Raw genomic sequence first — 21,135 nt, 5'->3', positions numbered from 1 at the left:
TTAGTAGTTTTTAAAAATATAAATACCACAGACTGTTTTTTACTGTTGACTTTTTCTTGTTGTCAAAAAGTCAATAAATTTCTGCATTCTTGTTATGGCTGCTGCCAGTTAATATATTACCTCCCATATTAGTTCAAACTTTTCAAATTTGATATAAAAGTTTTATTAGAAATGTATATGCTTTGCAAACAAAAAAACAACAACAACAACATGTATAATGGCTTCTGTTAAAAAAAAGAAATAAAATATATATATTTTTTGTTATTCACCTCCTCAAGGCCAAGAAGGCCACTACAGATGAGGAGGCTACTTAATAGTGGTTATAACCCTCTCTCAATTCTATAACTCCGAAACACGAACCTTGACAAACAAGGCCGCTGCGCGGAGAAACAAATTGAGCGCGGTACTACCAGGGATGTGGTGGGGATTGAACTCGGAACCTCTCGCCTATGAAGCAAGCGCTTTACCACTACACCACTACCGCATATATGCTACTTTTCATTATCCACTTAAACATAAAATTATTTTTTTAAATAAATAATTTTGAAATAAAAAAATTACTTTAAATGAACATTTTTTAAAGTTGTTCAATGTATTCTAATTGTCTTCAAAGTGAGTTTGGAAAAAGTTTTAAATTTAACTTATATAACTATTGTTAAACAAATAATCAAACCTATTGGATTGGTTAATGGAACATCTATATTTTTCATAATAAAAAAAAAAAAGTAGTAGATAACTTTGTGGGCCAAATACCACACCAGCCATATTAAAATTCTGGGTTCATTTCTAAAGGCAATAGTTTCAGCCTTATCTTCTTTAAGCCCCTATTTGGTTTAAAGGTTTTTAGTTAAATTTCAAGCAATTATTATTAAACTGTATAAAAATCCAATTAAATACAATTTTAAGATAAACAACACTTTTATTAAAAACAAAGAACGTCTTTGAAGTAAAAGTTTAACACTAAAATTTTTAAAGCATAATCATTTTGAATTATTTGAAATGTTCAGTTGTGAAAAAAAAAAAGAAGATATTGAAAAATAAATTTACCTATCTTTCTCTTTCTCTTTTGAAGTTTCTTTATCCTTTTCTCTGTAAATAAATTAAATATAAAATTATTTCACAGCAAAACATAAAAGTAAGTAAGTTAGTATGCATGAAGTTTTGATGCATAATAATGGTCCTTGTCTGTCGTATTGAACGACTGTTTCAGGTATGCTATCTAGGTATAATATAATAACTATAAATAACACACATAACTTAATAATAACTTATATTATCAATAGTATTACCACATAATATAATACAACATTGACATAATTTGTTTTATGCAAACAAAATAATGCACATAGTATATACATAATAAGTGATGGATATACAACATAATAAAATCACATAATGGTCAAGACAATAACTAGTTTTGAAACACAAGCTGATGTAACAAAAAAGTCAATTATAGAATTAATAAATTAAGGAAGCAAGTAACAAATAAAACAATTTAATCTTTGGAAAACCAATTTATAAACAATGTTGTCCAAAGAGCTAAAAAAATAAACTCATATTTAATATGTATTAATTCAATAATTAAAAAAATATAGTTAGTAAGCACATATGTTTTTTAGAAAAAAATGTTTTAGAAAAAATTTAACAATAACTTAGATTTTTTCAACTTCTTTTTAAACAATTCTTTATCTCCCGTTGCTTCATTGCATTTGTTGCTAACAAACAGTGCAAATTATTAAGTATTTTTTTAACAATTTGCTCAATTACTACCCACACTAATTTATGTAAAAAAAAAAAAAATTAAATAGATTCAAACAGATTGAAATCTTACCCCTGCAATTCTTTAAACTACTATATTTCTATTGAATCTATCATTTTATTTCATTAACAACTGCTTCAAAAAGAAATAACAGAAAAAATTTAGCTTTCAATAATTCACAAACACAATTATTGCAGCAATAATCAACTTGTTTTAAATCAAAAAATGGAATTGTTGCTGAAAATGTGCACTTCTGTAAATCAATTAGGATTGAAGAATTTTGTCAATGAATGGTATGACTGAGGTCTTAGTCAGCTTAATTCAACAGTTTAAGATTTTAGATATTTCCTTTAACTTTTTAAAAAATTTTCTTTTGAACCCTTTTGATCCTAAGATTGATCCTAAGAGTGCTTTAATTTTTACTTAAGCAAAAAAAAAAAAAAAAAATTATGGAGGATCTATACTCAATTTATCTTAATATCTCTTAAAAATTTCTTTGGGTATTTTTCTTTTTAACTCCAAAAAAAACTCATGATTTGATATTTTGCCTCTGTTTTTGAAAATACTAATTATCATTTTGTCCGCATTCTGTGAAATTTTAAAACTATTACAAGATTATTTAATGCAGTTTAAGAATTTTTAATGTCACAAAGTTTATTTCTTAAATGATTTTAAAACATTTATACATCTTTTTAGTAGTAATTCCAAACTATAAAAAAGAGTTGAAAGTAATTCCAAACAATAAAAAAAGAGGTGAAAGTAATTACTGATGGAGTAAATACAAACTATAAAAAAGATTTGAAAGTAATTCAGGGTTCCCACTATTAAAATTGAGGCTAAAAGTAAGGATTTTAAGGAGATTTAAAGAGATATTTTCCTAATATTTAAGGAGATTTGGTAGTGAATGAAAAAGTAAGGAGAAAACAATTACATTAAAAACAGAATCTTATTTTTTTCAATAAATGTTAAATATAAACTAAGAGATTATTATAAATTAATATATTACTTTATATATATATATATATATATATATATATATATATATATATATATATATAAATAAAGTAATATATTAATTTATAATAATCTCTTAGTTTATATTTAACATTTATTGAAAAAAATAATATATTAAAGATATAGCTTTGGAAACTATCAAAGAACTATATACTTTCTTCCTTATTATTAAGATAATTAAAAAAATAAAAATAAGGAGAAATTAAGGAGAACAGTCGAATTTTAACTTTTTAAAGGTTATTTAAGGACATTTAAGGAGGTTTTTACTTTTTAAGGATATTTAGGGTTTTTAAGGAGTGGGAACCCTGTAATTACATATAAAGTAATTCCAATCTGTAAAAAGAGATAAAAATTGATGTTTTAAAACATCAATTTTGACTATAAAAACGCCAATTTGAAAAAACCCAAACATCCATTGTAGTCTTTTACATGATATCAGAGGTGAGATATTTTTCACAGAAAAATGGTTCTATTTAAAAACGTGGATTTAAAATTTACTTTTAGATTAAATTAAAAAAAAAATTAACATTTATATAATTTATTAAGTAAAATATAAAAATGCAAAAAATATTTTATAAAAAAATACTTCTTCATAACACCAATTTAAGATAAAGGTTTTAAAGGATACTTCAAAATGGTACTGAAAGACAAATAATTTTGCATTATTTTAAAGTATTAGACTTAAAATAATGTTGCATCATCTTAAAGTAGTTTTTAACAATACTTTTATTTAAATTATATAAAAAAATGCTAAAACTAATATTCAAGTACGAAGTGAAAAAGCACTAAACTGTGGCTAAGTCATGTTAAAAGGAAAACTGATATTAATTTATCTCTAATTCTGAATTTCAGTAGAAACCATAAAATTTTGTAAAATATTAAAACAATGAAGAGAGACACAAACATAAAAATGTTAAATAAAATTCTTAACAAACAACTTCCATATAAAATCACCCAATTTCTCATAAGTGCCCCAGGGTACCACCTCAAATTTACTTCAAATTTTGACCTCTCACAGCTTTTATGAAAAAAAAAACAACACAATCCTGAAAATTTCAGGTTGATTGATCAAACCATTTAAAAGTTTTAATTAAATTAATATAGACCAAAATTGACAAAATTTGAGTATATGGAGCTTACAGCAGATTTTTTTGATTTTTGACAGAGCTTAACTTTGTAAATAAAAAAGGTGATCACCTGAAATATTTTATGGTAATAGTTTTTCACCCAAATTTTCTATTTTTGCAGGTGGTTTTGACTGATTTTAAACAATTTTTGATTTCAATATTAGAAAAATCTTAGGAAATTTAAATGTTTAATACCAACAGACAAGCTGTGCCAATTTTTTGTTACTTTGGTGTACTTAGAGTAACCACTTGTCGAAAAAATTAAAACTATATTGTTAAAGTTATTTTAGCACTTGCAGCAGCCTGTTAAAATATCACTTTTTTAAAAAAATACGATAAATTACATTCACTTTATAGGCATAGAAAGTAGCATAGACAGTTTTAAAATAAATTATAAAACATTTTACTGGCAAGGTTCTATATATAGACAATCACCAAAATAAATTTAAAGACCTATACTCTTGCTGATGACATGATTGTAGCCCTATGACTTGGGTGTATATTTTTATTTTTTTCCTAAATAAATATAATCAGTTTTTCCTAAAACAAAATATTATTTAAAATAGATCTTATTTTTGATTTTTATTTATTTTTAATTTTTCCCTGAAAAAAAAATTACATTCACTTTGTAGGCATAGAAAGTATAGTATAGACAGAAAGTATAGACAGTTAAAATAAATTATGAGACATTTTACTGGCAAGGTATATAGACAACTACCAAAAAAAATATTATAAGACCTATACTCTATCTTATGACATGATTGTAACCCTATGACCTAGGTGTAAACTTTTAATTTTTCCCTGAATAAATGTAATCAGTTTTCCCTAAAATAACATTATCAGTGTCTTAACTTAATTTATTTGATATGATTTTATATATATTTATTTAATTTTATGCATATAATATAATTATAATATAACTTTCACATGGTTATGATTTGAGTGTAAAATACTTCAACTGCTTTAAGAGTTTGTATTAAAATCTAAATCTGTTCAGTATTTTCTGGATTTTATTATTTTCTGGATTTTATTATTTTAGTTTTTAATATTGCAAGAACCAAAAACTAAAAAGTTTTGTGTATGCAGAAATAGTTATATGTAGAAATAGTTTATTGGTTGCATTTTAGACAGTTTTAATCACATTTGTACATAAGATTTCATTTTTACTGATTACTGGAAAAATATAAAAAAGTTTTTTTCAGATTATAATGTTATATGTTTAACCTTTGATTTTAATATTTTTAGATGTCAGAAAAATTTAATATTTTTAATGTCAGAGAAATGTTGTGTGGAAAGAGTTTTAAATGAAGATCGTGATAAAATGTCATATTGTAGAATGGTAGGAAGAATAAGACTAAAAGATACTGACATTGAAGTTTTAATTCAAAGGATAGGATACACTTTTGAACCAAATGAGGCTTATTCATATTTCACCATGAAAAAGCCTATATTTCTAGATATGAAGCACTTCAAAAATAAATAAAGAACATAAGTTCAACGCACTTGCCTTATTCTTATGGATTCTGCAGAGAACTATAATTTTCTTGTGCAAGATGCTGTACAAGGATTTTACTGGCAATTCGATCAAGCTACCTTACATCTATTTACTGTTTATTACAAAGATGAAAAAAATCAGCTCAAATGTGAATGCCATTTGTCAACTCTTTTTATAGTTCCTCCTATTACATCCTATGGCCATCCGATGGAATAAAAGGAACTGTAAAAAGAGATGAGCACAGCCCCAGGCACAAGAAGCTCCACCTGGTACAAAATCACAGTTTTGTACGAGGTGGAGAGAAAATATTTTTATGAAGTATCTCTAGCGATACTGCCTATGAAACCCATTCGCTGAATAATATTAACTTGGCAAAAAAAGATCCTTCAAACTTTCAGCCTGGTAAATACACTGCATGTTTTTATGATGATGAATGGTACAAAGGGCTTGTGCTTGAGATTTGAAATGAAAACCAAGATGTTAATGTAAAGTTCATGCATAGAAACAAATTAAATTTAAAATGGACTAATGATGCACGATCAAGTCAGTGTCGGGTTCCATTTGACAAAGTAATATGTCAAATAAGTGCTCCATCCATTAAGGGTAGAAGTACTTGTGACTACAAACTTGCTTATTATGATTATGACAGTATTATGAGTTATGTAAATCAGAAATAAAGAAATTAGTGTAATTGTGTTTCATGTGTATATACATTTCTTCTTTCAGCATTTTTATTTTTTTTGAAATATGATATAACTTGCGCTATTAGGTATCCTTTTAAACTAAAAAAGCATTGCACTCAAAATGCTAAAATTATGTCATAAGATAGAGTATAGGTCTTTGAATCTTTTTTGGTGATTGTCCATATATAGAACCTCTCCAGTAAAAAGTTTTATAATTTAATTTAACTGTTTATGCTACTTTCTATGCCTTCAAAGTGAATGTAATTTATCGTATTTTTTTAAAAAAGTAATATTTTAAAAGGCTGCTTTAAGTGCTAAAATAACTTTTAACATGATTTTAATTTTTCCGCAAGTGGTTACTCTAAGTACACTAAAGTAAAAAAAAATTGGCACAGCTTGTCTGTTTGTATTGAACTGTAGCACATTAAAGTTTCCAAAATTTTTTTAAATATTGCATTACTTAGCAATTTGAGGTACAAGAACTAAAAATTGTTTAAAATCAGTCAAAAATACCTGCAAAATTGGATTATTTGGGTTAAAAACTATTAACATTAAAAATTTCGGGTGATCATCTTTTTTATTTACAAAGTTATGCTCTGTCTAAAATCAAAAAAATCTACTGTAAGCTCCAGTTACTCAAATTTTTCTGATTTTTGTCAATAGTAAATCAATCATAATTTTTGAACAGTTTAGCCAATCGAGCTGAAATTTTGAGGTTTGTATTTTTTTCATAAATACTGTGGGTGGTCAAAATTTGAAGCAAACTTGAGGTGGTACCCTGGGGACCATTAGGTGATTTGGTATGGAATGACCCAAATATAATTACAGAAAATCAAGAATATTTCAAAGTTTAACTTTTTACTTATGTGTACTTAGATATTAGAAAAAATATTAAATAAAAACAAACATGAAAAAGGTAATAGTAAGTAAAGTACTTTTACCTTGCTTTTTCTCGACTTCTATATTTCTCATCTCGCTCCGCTTTTTCAGCTTCTCTTCTAGCTTTTTGATGTTCTTCTTTAAATGAACTGCCTTCAGGAAAGTCATCTTTTATCCCAAACGCATCTCTCATCTTTAAATTTTTGTTTTCATTAGCTTCAGCTATTTGATGAGAATCCATGCCTGTAATACTAAATAAAAACAATAAATCTCTACCAAATCAACATCATAATTATCATATCTTATTTTTTCAGAAGTTTTTTGGAAATGACAAAACATTTTTAGAGTGAGATGGACAGTATTTAAAATCAAATAGAAGACTTAATGAAAAATCAAAAAGATAACCTGAAGAAAAGTCATCATCTGATACCTATGAAAAAATTCTAATATTTTTTCATAATTCATACTCAGAAATATATTTATAGCCAAAATAAACTGATTCTTTTGTAAGAAATATTAAGAGTCATGTTATTTGCATATTTTCAAAAATTAAACTATTTCTCGAAATAATCACAAATACACACACACATACATAAAATAATAACATGTTATAGAAACAACATAATTACACATCTAAACATGTGTATTAGCTTGGTTTAAAACTGTTTTAATCATGTACACAAATGATCTTTAATGTAAGAAAGCTTTTCCAAAAATGATATAAGATTTAGGGCTTTCACAAGCCCTGTTTATGTCCCCCCCCCCACACATCCCTTACACTAAAACCTGTAACACTAAGTAAAAACCACTTGAAGCTTGGTTATTCCTTAACCAATTTTTAAAACTTATTGATTACTATGAAGTTTGGTCTACAACAAGTGTAATGTCTTAATATTAAAACAATTGGTAAATACTTAGCCATTAGGCAACCTATCCTACCTTAAAAATCCCTACCCTATCCTTAAAAAAAAAAAAAAAAAAGAACTTGATAGATATGACCTAGATTACATATACCCAATAACACAAATCTATACTAAATTTTTTTGTCTAAGTAAATTACTAAAACATAAACTTACAGAGCACTAGCTTGCTTCACTATATATTGAATTGTTATTAAAATTTTCTTTATTGTTTACTGAAAGGTTAAATTAAAAGAAACAAAGGAAAGAATTTTTTTTCTAAATACTGATCTAATCATGAAACTTTTATTTAAGTTGTTGCATAAGATAATTGAAAGAAGAGTTTTTGAACTTACTATTTTGTGATTCCACTTGTTTAGATGCATTTATTTACCAATTTAACTTTTTTTTTTATAAATCTGATTGTCTGATCCATACTCATGTCAGATGATCTTCTCATTGGGTATAATAAACTCACAAAGACAAGAATTTATAGTATAAAAAAAGTTATTTGGTTATATGTAACCTAGATCATGGCTAATCAACTCAGAATAATTCCCTAGGAAGTTATGGATTATGCTCCAGTGACATTTAAAATGTTTTTTTAACAATCTTAAAATAAATATATGAAGAATCACAGTATGAATTATTGTATTTTGAATAGTATTTATTTATAAACTATTTTGAATAGTATTTATTTAAAAACAATTTGTATGAAGATGAACATATTTTTTTAAGTTCCTAAAATCAGCAGGTATCTGTCTTTTCTTTAGTTTAATTTAATATTTTGAAGCTTCAAATTATCTGCAATATATTTTTTCAGGACAATCTTGACAATGCCCATAAAAAAGCTGAATTGAATTGAATTATCATTGTGCCTACAATTCCTATACAACTTTTAAAATAAAATAGATCCACAAAATAAAATAAAAACAAACAACATGATTAACCAACTGCAATAAAAAAATTTTTTGAACAGAAAATATAAAACTATAAGTTATTTTGAGTTAAAACACTAATACATTTGCAAAAAGATATATTACATAAAACCATTGTACTTTTAAATAATTAAAATCAGACTATTGATCTATATTTTGAAATGAAACTCATTTACACTTTATAAAAAATAATTTTACTTAAACAAAACATTAAATCAATATTATAATTGTTTGATTCATCTTGTTCTACTTCATGTTGCCAGTAATGTGCCAATCCACTGTCCTACTTATGCTCTGAATTATTAGCAATTCAATCAACTACAAAAAAATAAAATTTAAATAAGTTATGTTTAAATTGCAATTGTAAGATAAAGTAAAATTATTTTTGAGTACCACAATTAAATGATAATGCAGGGCTCTAAAGTGTATATGTAAAATGTATACGCCAATTTATTTGATCAGGAAGAAGACAACCAACTATAAGGGGTGTGGGGTAGGGAGGGGGAAAATATTACATTTAAGTTGTTAAATTTAAAAATTTTAAATTTAATTTTGCCATTTTTAAGCATTTTTCTAAAATTGAGGATGTTATAACTTTTTTTAAATATGATACTATATTCAAATACGATACTAGGTAACAAATACCATTATTTTTAAAGATAAAAATCATTCAAGAAATTGACAAGTCTAGCCATTGATAAGGTTATAATTTATAAACTGTTGCATTTACAAAATCATAAATGGTGTCCCACAAACATTTATTTTATTACTTGAAATATAATGTACTAAAACTGTTTTATGCCTCAATATAACTGATATAGAATGTCAAAATTATTTTTACTATTTATGAAGTTGATATAGATTAATTAAGTAGATATAGAATGTCAAAATTATTATTACTATTTATTAGGTTGATAATAAATGGTAACCATTACATTATTTAATGTAAATATTTAAGTTGATGTGTCACATCTAGTTGATTAGATTAATAAGTTTAATAGAAACAATCAAAAAGTTTATTAGTTTGTAATTATTTAGAAAAAATAGTAGTGAGAAAATAATAAGTTTTTTAAATATCACAAACAATCATGTTTATATGATGTTTAATAACGACAAAGAAACTGGCGGGTCTGACCCCAAAAAGATATCTGATTCCTGGCTGTTTTGTCACATTACTTATAAGTAGAATTTATTTTAAAAGATGAAATTTTTCACAATGCTGTTTTTATCTTGCTTAATAAATTTTTAATTATTATAACCAAATTATATCATATTTTTCATAATATATAATTTATTATAATATATGATATATAATATACAACCCTCGGAATTAGGGTCAGCATTCGGCAATGCCGACCTGAAAGTATTTGAGGTCGGCAAAAAATCGCTGACCTCGTTTCTATGTTTTATGGTTAGACCTTTGTATCAAATAATTTTTTCCGACCTCAAAAAGATTGAGGTTAGCAAAATATTGCCGACCTTATTTTTCCTAATTCCGAGGGTTGAATATATGATATATAATATATATAGTATATGATATATAATTTATTTTAATATATAATATATGATATATAACATATACATATAATTTATTTTGATTGAATGACAAGTAACACGAGAATGAATTTTAGTAGATGGCACTAGAGACACTAGCTCTTTAGAGCAGTGCCCATTATAGCATTTGTAGAAAAGAGAAAGAAAAGCAACATTACGACGATGTGATAATGGTTGGAGGTTAGCTGCAAGAGCCAACTATGTTTACAACTTGAACTTATATATTTGAACAAATTTAAAAAATTTTTTTTTCCTATTCTTTGAAAACTCATTTCTTTACCATTAAAAATGGTTTCACAAATTTTATCTGGGGGTATGAATCTTGAGTGTCATAATAATTTCTTATTTTCTGTAGAAGAAATATTTTTGGCAAACTATAACTGTAACTCTATTTTGGCAAACTATAACTGTATTTGCAAGAATGATACAACCATCCAAGTTTTTTGATGCGTATAAATAAACTGCTTTAAATCTTATTTAATAAAAATTTCCAAAAGATAATTTATTTTTGACTTCATTTAAAACAAGTACAAAAACAACCCTGAGCAAAGACAACTTTGTATGATCTATAGTATATCTAGAGCATAGTTTTAAGGGCATTAGGCATTGTAAGCAACTGGGATTGCAGTTTGACTGGGGCCAGGTTTAATAAAAATTGCCAGAACTGGGTTTGTGACCTGGGTCAGATAAACATCGATACATCCAGTATAGTTTTTTAATTGAAAATTTATCTTATATCTGTTGTTTATATCTGCATGTTGTTATATCTGCATGTTTATTTATATATAAACACTTTCATAATAAACATGACCATCAAAATGATGATGATCATCATTATCATCATCAAGCTTTACCCGAAAACCTTTTATGCTGTTTCTCTAATATGAACAATCTTGAGCATCTTTTTTCCTTAACTAAGGCTTGTTCATATAACAAGGCTTGTTCATGTAACATTTTCCCCCCAAGTTTTCTTTCTCGTTTTATACTTTTTAACATTTTGTTGTTGTAAAAAATAGCCTCTAATCTTTATATAAAATAGGCACTCAATTAAAGTGAAAAAACTAATGGCATATATATCAGTGTGTGCTTTATCTGAAAGTAGAAAAGTGAATGTTATCAATAGTTTACAATATTACTTTTATTTACACAAATGTGAATTTTATTTACAAAAGTGAATGTTATCAATAGTTTACAATATTACTTTTATTTACACGAATCATTTCTTTCCTTGTGTTAACTTGATTTTAAAAATTTATGAGTTGTAAATCCATTATTTTTTAATTATTGATTATAGCTGTTTTACAAACAAAACATTATATCCTCTCTATACACACATTTTATCCTAATATACATTTTAACCTAAAAAACTATTAAATCTTAAAAAATAGTTTTTTTTAAATTACTCTATTTATTTGTGAAAAAGGATGCTTCAGTCAGTTATGGCTGTAAATTAAATATTTTTCCTATTCTGATTTGCAGTCAACTTAGCAGTCAAGCTCAAATTGTTTGCAATTTTTAAACAGTGTTTACAGTAGGCCAATAAAAAATATTTTTTAATAGAGTTTAGAGAATGCTTTAGGAGAAGCAGAGGGCTAAATTATAACGTACTCCAACTTTTACTTTTTTTTAAAAAATTTTATTCTCTATCCTTTGGCTAATTATCTTGAAAAAATATTTGATTAGCTAGTTAGAGATAAGATGTGTTTTACTTTAAGTATTAAACCATTGGACTTTAGTGCTGATCATTCCAAAGAATGACTTATGGATCATATTCTCTTACCTTGTTACAGCACCAATCTTTGTCAGACCTTCTTTTTCAAGCAGTTCATGCCGAAGTTCCTCAATTTTGACCTGGATTTCTTCACTAGTTAAACTAAATAAGTAAAAAAAAACAAAAAACATAATCAAAACTTTCAATAATTAAAAAAAAATTATTATTTTTTAATTAAATTTTTATCTTTATAAAATTTTTTAAATAAACTCCTCCAATAAACATAGAAACTACTTCTTTCTGTCTCCATAGAAAAAAATTAGCATTTAAAACATTTAACTATTGGACACTTTTTTTAAAAACAAAATATCAATTTTTTTGGTATATATTTTTAAAAATATGAATACATTGATATATGATTTATCAACATAAATTATTCTTATTGTTTTTTTTTTTAAGTTCTATAGGTTAAGATCATGTTTTTCCTTAACTTTTTTCTTATTTAATATAGACTATCAGTCTATTTGTCTGTAATTATAGAGTCTTCATAATAGCACATATTATATAGAATTGATGATTTCTTTTCAAATGCAAACTGCTCACAAACATACGGACTTGACATGGCTGGGTAACTTTTTAACAATAATTAACCTTTTAATTAGTCAAAATAATAGAAAATTTTTATCACTTTTTTTATTAGCACTAATTGTCTACGATTTTTTTTTTAATCTATTTCCTAATGTTTATTGTATTTTATTGTTTTTAGATATTTTTCTAATATTTGATTTTTGTGCAAATTTTGACAAAAACTTTTTTTACATACTAAAGAAAAGGTCACAAGAACAAACTTGAGATGAATTACATTAAATAAGAGTAAAGAAAATTTGCCCCTTTTTTTATAACTTAAAACTTTTAATAGAAGAAAAAGTATTAGTTTAAATTTTTTTTTTGCTTTAAACAATAAAATAAATTATTTTTTATTTCATATTATTAAAATAAAAAAGCACATTAGTTATTTTCACTTAACAGTTTTAACTTTTTTTGCATGTAATAAACGATCTAAAGGGCATATGAATTGTTTGTGCATAAAAAAATTACATCAAATGTGTACCTTTAAACCAATACAACAAAGTTTTTTTTTGTATACTTTTTATTGCTAAGTACCTATTTTACAAGTTTTGCAAAAACAAGTTTAAACTTATTTTAACTTTAAGAATTGCACACATGGAAATCATAAATGTGTTTTATTCTCCTAAAAAAATTGTTGTTTTTTTGTATAAATTTATTATTCAATTTGAGTATTTTATATATATTTTTATTGGTATTTTCCCTCTAACATCAGTGTTTTTTAATTCTCACTTTCATGCTTTCATGAATAATAGATTTAACAGTTTTTTAAACATGTTATCGGCTTACTTGCCAATTAACTTTCATCTTTGTTTCCAATATCAGTGGTTGCTTGCAGCTTCGTAGTAATCAAACTATATAAAAATAACTCTGTAAAGCATTACTGCAGGTATTGAAAATTTTACAAACACAGATTTAATTTGTAGAGTAACACTGTTTAAAACATGAGAAAAATTGTATCATTGAAAGTCTTATTTGTTGTTGTATTTAAAAAAAAATTTAGCATTGTCACAGTAACAACACTTGAAAACTTCTTCAAAAGTTGAAAGTTTAATATAAATAACTCTAGTTAATAAATTTTTAAAAAACAGCAACATCACAATGACTAAAATTATTACTCATATGAAAACAATAATAAATCAAAAAAAGCTGTTGTGACAGGAAACACACCAATATTGACATGACTTTTTATAAATACTTTGTTTTCTAAATAGTCCCAAGCTAATTGCTGTAGAATATACTTTATTTAATTCTGTTTATTAGAAAAAAGATAAAAAGTGAAAAACTTTTTTGAAATTTTTCTTATATACCCTAGAGGCAAGTTTTTCGAAAAAAAATTCTAATATTCAATTAATGAAACATTTACAGCAATAAAAAAATTCATGCATAGTTGTAAAACTAAGGCAAAATTGTTTGTAACTGCCTATTCAAGGCTTGGACAGGAATGGCGTGCGATCGAATGCTATTGCTGACCACAAATAATTTTTTTTGTTGGCAACTTAAACATGACTGTTTAAATGTTTTAATGATTTAAACATTTTAGAAATAAAGAAAGAAACGCTAAGCTAAACAGTATAGCTAAGCGTTTTTTTTTTCAAGTCTAAAAACTATGAAAAAAATTTAAAAAACTGAAAAAGAAAACAATTCCTCACGAAAAAGAAAATATTTAAGCTTTAAAATTAAACTCAAACTCGAGGCGAAATTTGTTACGTTTTTAATTGCGGTTGAAAAAAAATTACTTTAAAACTTATCTGTTAAAACGCTTTATTAAAGTTACGTAAAACCTATTTACAAATTACTTATAATGATTGTTTAATAAATGAAAAACTTCATTTAAATTGTTGTTTATTTAAAAAGTGAAATTAAATTATTGAAATGAAATAAATGTAATACTCTTTTTTTTAATAGTGTAGTTTTTATAAAATAGTAATTTTTAATCATTTCATTAGTAAGTCAAGTTTAAAAAAAAAAGCTTTTAAACGATTCTTTGTAAAAATAGAGACAAAAAAAAAATAAAGCAAATAAATCATTTTATTGCAACGGAATGACTTTAATTAAACTTATTTATAATTTAAAGTACTTTAAAAAAGTAATCTTATGAAAGATTTTTAAACAGACACGGAAAAATAGTTTCAAATGTTTAAATTTATCATAAAAAATACATGCCTACTAAAAAAAATTTATATATTTAATTTGCACAAATTATCTGTATGATATTATTGTCACTGCCAAAAAAGTTGTAGAATTCAACAGAATTAATCATTCAAGAAATGAGTGTATTGTGGGTATTATTCTGTTGGATTAATGAAGGAAAATTTATCCTGCGTAGGAGGCAGAGAGTACCAGTAAGCTTGCTTGTGATAAAAGTTGATTGGGGGAAGATATAGTGCTAACAGGCTTAAAAAGCACAACTTTTTGTTGACTATTTGAATAAGAAGTATGCTCAGTTGTAGCAACCCCTCAGCCTTAAGGTGAATAAGGTAAATAAAATAAAATAGAGCAAATTAAACATGGATTATAAATAATGTAAAGTATTCCCAAATCAATTTAAGAGAAATGGTCAAACAAAAAAATGCTCTAGTGAAAAGTGTTTGTGTTTTATCTAGTGCACTTCATTTGCTTTTGTAAATAGCATAAACAATTTAAATTAATTTAAAGTGTTAAATTTAAACTTTAAACTTTTGCTAAATTTTATTTTTAAAATTAAAAAAAAAAATACATTTATTTTTTAAATTATATAAAAAGTTTGATTTTTTCAAGAAAATTCTGCAGTTAAGCAGTGTAAAATAGTTTTATTTTTTTGCTTGTTGTGTTCTCGCCAGTGGAAGTTTTTCAAACAGTAGGAATATTAATTGAAATAATAAAAGAAAAAAGACTGCTGTACTATGCCAAACCCTCAGTCATTGTAGCATCACTTCCTTGTAGCAGCAGAATATAAGACAGTCAATGTAGCAACACTCCCTTGTAGCAGCAGGCTATAAGATAGTCAATGTAGCAGCACTCCCTTGTAGCAGTAGGCCATAAGATAGTCAATGTATGTACTGAAGCCAATAAATATTTCTTATGTTAAAAAGTATATTAAAAAGTCATCACTTTAAGCGACTCTCTACATGAAAGCACAACAAGCAAAAAAATAAAACTATTTTACACCGCTTAACTGCAGATTTACCACAATGATTATATTACAAGTTTTTTATTGAATATTACTAGTTTTAAATAAGTTTTTTTTTAAATTTATAATAAATTTATATTGAAAAAAAAATTTAATTTTAACCAATAACTCACCCTTCATCTTCCAAGTCTTCTTGCAGCTCTAAGCATTTGACTTCAACTTGCCTTTTACGATCATGCTCTAAAATTTCTTTATTAGGTTTTTTAACCAATGATGACTCATAACCCCCTAACACATTACTATCATAACTGAAAGGTTTATTGTCTTTCTTGTCAGTTTTTACATGTGATAAGTTTCTTGTGACATAACCATTTGTTCCTGTCCCTCTGACAGTCGACACACCAATTCCGTTATACATCTCAAGTTATGTCATTAAAAAATTGGTCTTAAAAAACCTGTCTAAAATCAAAAAAATTTTTATCTATCACATATTTCACTCAAAAATTTACTAAAAATTCTCCAATCTCGTGTTAACAATTTGTAAATGATATTTTAGCAGACTTTTTACCTGACAGCCTATAGTAAAAACTTCCTTTGTACCATTAACTTATGGATATTTATTTAGATTTTATCTAAAGTAAAAGATTCTTAGCGTGTTTATAACGTTGCAAAAAAATAAAATAGACACAAAAGAAAATATTATCATATATTTTTGAGAATTTAGTGAAACCATATATTAACTTTAATTAGACTTCAATATAGAGTTTTAAAATGCTAAGGTTTAGTAATTTTAGGTTAAAATTATTTATACAGCCCAAGAAAAAGCGGTTTTAAATATAGTAGGTTTAATACTATAGTTTCTATTCAAAATGGAAAACTAAGTTCAATTTTTTATACAATGTACATTTCTTAATAACAAATTTTAAGTTGCACAAGACCATCGATAAACATTCTCTCTGACTACCGTACCATGTTGAAGTTCGTGGCCCTTTGCTTGTCGCGACGGCCTGTCGAAATAAAGGTAAATAAAAAAACGAGGCTAATAAGGGAAATTTTTACGTAAAACGGAATGCCACAGTATAAAAACAAAAGCAATTGCTATCGAAAAGTACTTAGTAGCTCTTACAAATTTTAAAACTCTCACATCCGTTTGAAAGATAACCTCAATATTCTTATTTTATAACTACTTTTTTATTACAAGGAAACAATTTTTAACAATTACTGTTTTAAGGTTAGTTTAGTGGCAGATTAAGGCATGAAGGGTTTTAGACAGAGATACTTTGAGAACCTCGTTTAGACAAATGCAACAAAAAGTGTACAACTATAAGTTATTGGTTGTGTGTATGTGTGTGATGGATGAATTTTTAAGATGATGTAAATTGATAAATTGTTTCGTTATGGAATACTTTATATTGTTTAAATACTTTATGTTACAATTTAAAAAAAGCATTCTTTTTTTTTTTTTTTTACGAAATAAAATAAGTAATAACGTTAAAGGACCGACGACATGGATTTCGCAGGAAGGAAGGGCACAATTGTCGATTTCTAAAAAAAAGTCCTCTATATCAGGAAATTTCTTAAATAAAAAAAAGAACCTTAATAAAAAAAAGTGGGGGGAGGGCCAGTGCCCCCGACCCCCTCCATCTTTGTGTAGTCGGCTCTGCGTTAAAAAACTTGCACTAACTTTTTTTTTTCACGCTGAAATTACGGGACTTTGTTTTAGGCGGGCCTTAGGTAAGCCTAGTTTACTTTAGGGTAATCCGCCCCTATAAATCCGGCTTTTAAAAACATTTCATAACGCTGGGTGAATAAAAAAATAGCATTTGCTTTTACTTAGCGTTTTTGAGGTAATTCAGCTTTACGTGAATAAAAATTTTAGCAAAGTCGTTCAATTTTTTAATCTCATAAAGATAAGCAATTTACTCCCAAAACGCTGAGTAATTGTTCAGTTTTACATGAACAAAAGTTTAAGAAAAATTGGTTAAGTTTTTATTCACGTAAAGCTGACCAATTACTGATTGAAAGCAATTGCTTTTTTTTATTCACCTGGCCTATTCGCTCAAATTTTGTGCCACGCCGTTTCAAATCTGTTTAGCCGTTGCTTGATATGAATCAAATGATGGGGACAAAGGGGGCAAATTGACCCGGGCGTCAAGTTTCGAGGAGCTCCAAGCAACCTGTTAGGTTTTTATTTTTATTTATTTATTCATTTTTTTACGATAAATAGAAAACATTTTAATGACTTACAATGTGAAATCTGCTTTTTTTTGTGTTTGAGGTTGAAACTTTAGTACTTAGAATAATAATGCACATGAAAAAAATTTTAAATTCTACTAATTTAAATTCTAAATTTCAAATTCTTTTATTATAACCAAGGAGGTATAATAGCTTAGCTGGAGGGAAACATAGCCGAAAATGAATTAAAACGCGTTACAGTCTTTGTAGTATAATTATTCCAGAAGCAAGTCTTTTGACGCCTTTGCAAAAAAATGGAAAATTTTAAAACGTAATCAATAAGCTTTGAGAGATGTAATCGAAATGGATTAATAAAAGAAAAGTTTGTTAGATTTAGTTTTTAACAACTATTTGATCAATAAAGAAGTTAGTTAAAACAAAAATCAAGATTAAAGCAAAGTAATTGTTTCTTGCTTACCTCAATTATAGGTATAAATATCAAAGTTTTAGACTCTCTACCTTAATCTCTACTACCTATTTAAACCTTATTTTTTGCTTGCCTGTTCAGCTGTAGGTTAATTACGTTCTTTAAAACTGTTATTTTGGCCAGAAACTTAAATCCCTCCAACACAAAATTAAATCCCTCCAGGATTTTATTTTGTGTTGGAATAGTTTAGTTGGATTTTATTTTGTGTTGTGTTTTGGAGTATTTTCGCCGGATTTAAAAGCAAATATAAAAATATAAAACTTCTTTTCGTAAATCCGGCAAAAATACTACCAAATTCTTATTTAGACATTTGTTAGTTAAATTCTAATCTAGAAATTTATTATTAGTCGTTCAAAAACACAACAAAAAAATAACAATAAACTAACTCTAAAAATTGTTTACGAATTTCTTAAATTTCCACCTTTTATTTGCGATCGTTTATAACGTTTTGAAAAAATATCATTGGATAATTTTTGTTAAACGTGGGATGTGATTGGTTAACTTTAATAATGATAATTACGCAGTGTTTAATAGAAAATTATTTTACTACAAAGACTGTTCCTTGAAAAATGACGTATTTTAACTTCGTTCTCACTCCAGTCTATGATAACTCCTTGTTATAACTAATTACAAACTATTTTTTACGAAAAAATAAGGTTTAATTGTAGCTGAATTAAACAGAACCAGACATATTTTGTAAGCCCATAAACAGTCATGTCATCTAGCCATACTAGATGACATTACTGTTCATGGGCTTAAAGCTATCAGAGTCGACTGCTTCGCTCTGAAGCAGTCGACGCTGATAACAGTGACAACTTCACACTGACAAACCTCACACTGAGCAGAAAACCTTTGTTATTCGTTTTCTCCACTGTAAAAGAGAAACTAATCGCTGGTAAATCAAATAATGATTCTTGTGTGTTGCAGCTTTTGAGAAGAAGAAAGGAGACGATATAGCCAAGCTTATCACTGATGTGGTTGCAAGGCTAGGTTTGGATATTCGAAACTGTCGCCGTCAGGGTTAGATAATGGATCTAATATGTCAGGTGTTTTCAATCAAGCTCAAGCTTTAATGAGGCAAAATTAATTTGAAGCGCTGTACGTTCCCTGAAACGCTCATTGTCTGAATTTGGCTGGTGTGCACGCATTTGAATTAACCATTGAGATCAAAGCTTTTTTTGGAAATATTAAATCTTTGTCTGTATTTTTTAATGCAAGCACTGCCCAATGGAACATACTCCCTGAAGGGATAAGAATTTTATTGCATAGACTTTCTATGACAAGATGGAGCTCTACTACTAACGCAATCAAACCACTTGCGAAAGGCCAAGAGAAATATTGACTGCTCTTAAGCATGTTATGAAAAATTGGATATGATTAGTGAGCAACTCAACCTAGCTTTTGCCTTAACAAAATGGTCATTATCTTTTGAATTTGTATTGCTATTATGATTAGGTAAAAAAACAATCTGAAGCCATTACCATCAATGATTAGCTATGTTTGATTGGACAGCTGCTGGTAGATCTTAAACGGATTAGGGGTTCTTGATTGAAAATTTTCAAAAAGGCAATAGCTGTGGCTGGAACGCTAAGATTCGACTCTAAACTCGCTACTAAAAGAAAGCGTAAACTGATACGCTTTTACGATGAAGAATCAAACACAGTCCATATCCATGACAGCCAAACAAAGTTGATGAACTTGATGTAAGCATTGTTAAATGTGAATGTTGGTTTAGATAGTCTGATCCAACAGATTGATTCAAGATTTGAGGCAAGCAGGATGGTTGCCAATACGCTTTCTTTCATCTGGTCGGATAACGACGATTTTTCTGTTCAAAATAAAACTTATAAATTTGCATGGTTTTTGCATAGAACACCTTTTTCTATACATTTACATCATGCTCCAGATTTTCCACAATATTCCTGTGTCAGTTGCTGAGGGTGATTGATCGTTTAGTAAAATGTAGGCTGTAAAAAACTCTCTCCGTCGACAATGGGTCAGGATCGCGTTACTGATCTTTTGACTATTTTGATTGAAGAAGAATTGGATAAAAAGATGAGCAACAACAATGTCATTGATATTTGGGCAGGCCAGAAATGCTCAAAAAATTAATTTCTAAACGCCTCATTTACCTCGATGGTTTTTTTGATTGACTTTTCAATATTGTAACAGCTCAACTTTAATTTTGCAGGTTTTTTTTTTATTGTAGCACACATTTTGTTGTTGATTTTGTTGATAACAAAGTCTTCGTCATACTTACTGCATCAAGTTTATATTAAAGGAATAAAGTGCCATTTTTCTTTCCTTTTTTTACAACATGCCAAATTTCATTAAGAAAAGAGAGCTCACCCACCTATCATTCAAACTCGTTAAAAAAAGATTTTTTGTTTTTTTATGGTTGCTTAAGACCAAAAAAGAAAAGTTAAAGTATCATTATTTTAGAAGTAAATAAATTGTTTATACAATTTTAAACACACCTTATATAGTATGTTTTAATAAATACTGTTTCACTGATATAGAAAGCCTTATAACATCAGATTTTGCTATAGTCTATCACTGATATTATAATAATTAATATTAATGTGAATACATAAAATATAGCAAATTTATTTACTTACTAATATTAATTAAATATAAGTATTTAATATCAATGAAATGTAAAATCTTTTTAATAC

General features: G+C 26.7%; 1 protein-coding gene across 3 annotated transcripts in view; it reads right to left on the bottom strand.

The window, feature by feature from the left end:
* The window catches only part of LOC100205341 (serine/arginine repetitive matrix protein 2), a 33,837-nt gene extending 17,050 nt beyond the window's left edge, over positions 1–16,787 (bottom strand). Inside the window, exons 1-5 of one of the 3 annotated variants that reach the window (XM_065807937.1) lie at positions 16,367–16,787; positions 15,972–16,257; positions 12,129–12,221; positions 7,020–7,208; positions 1,048–1,089 (exon numbers count right to left, since the gene is read on the bottom strand). In XM_065807937.1, the coding sequence (XP_065664009.1) occupies positions 1,048–1,089; positions 7,020–7,208; positions 12,129–12,221; positions 15,972–16,216 (569 nt within the window). In that variant the 5' untranslated portion in view covers positions 16,217–16,257; positions 16,367–16,787. Of the gene's footprint in view, positions 1–1,047; positions 1,090–7,019; positions 9,113–12,128; positions 12,222–15,971; positions 16,258–16,366 lie in introns of all 3 variants that reach the window. The other 2 variants (XM_065807938.1, XM_065807939.1) reach the window with 2 other exon arrangements.
* Positions 16,788–21,135: the final 4,348 nt, after the last annotated feature.

The sequence above is a fragment of the Hydra vulgaris genome, chromosome 10 (assembly GCF_038396675.1).
Source record: "Hydra vulgaris chromosome 10, alternate assembly HydraT2T_AEP".
Taxonomy (NCBI): domain Eukaryota; kingdom Metazoa; phylum Cnidaria; class Hydrozoa; order Anthoathecata; family Hydridae; genus Hydra; species Hydra vulgaris.
The sequence above is the reverse complement of the archived record's forward strand: the minus strand, read 5'-3'. Positions and strand labels throughout refer to the sequence as shown.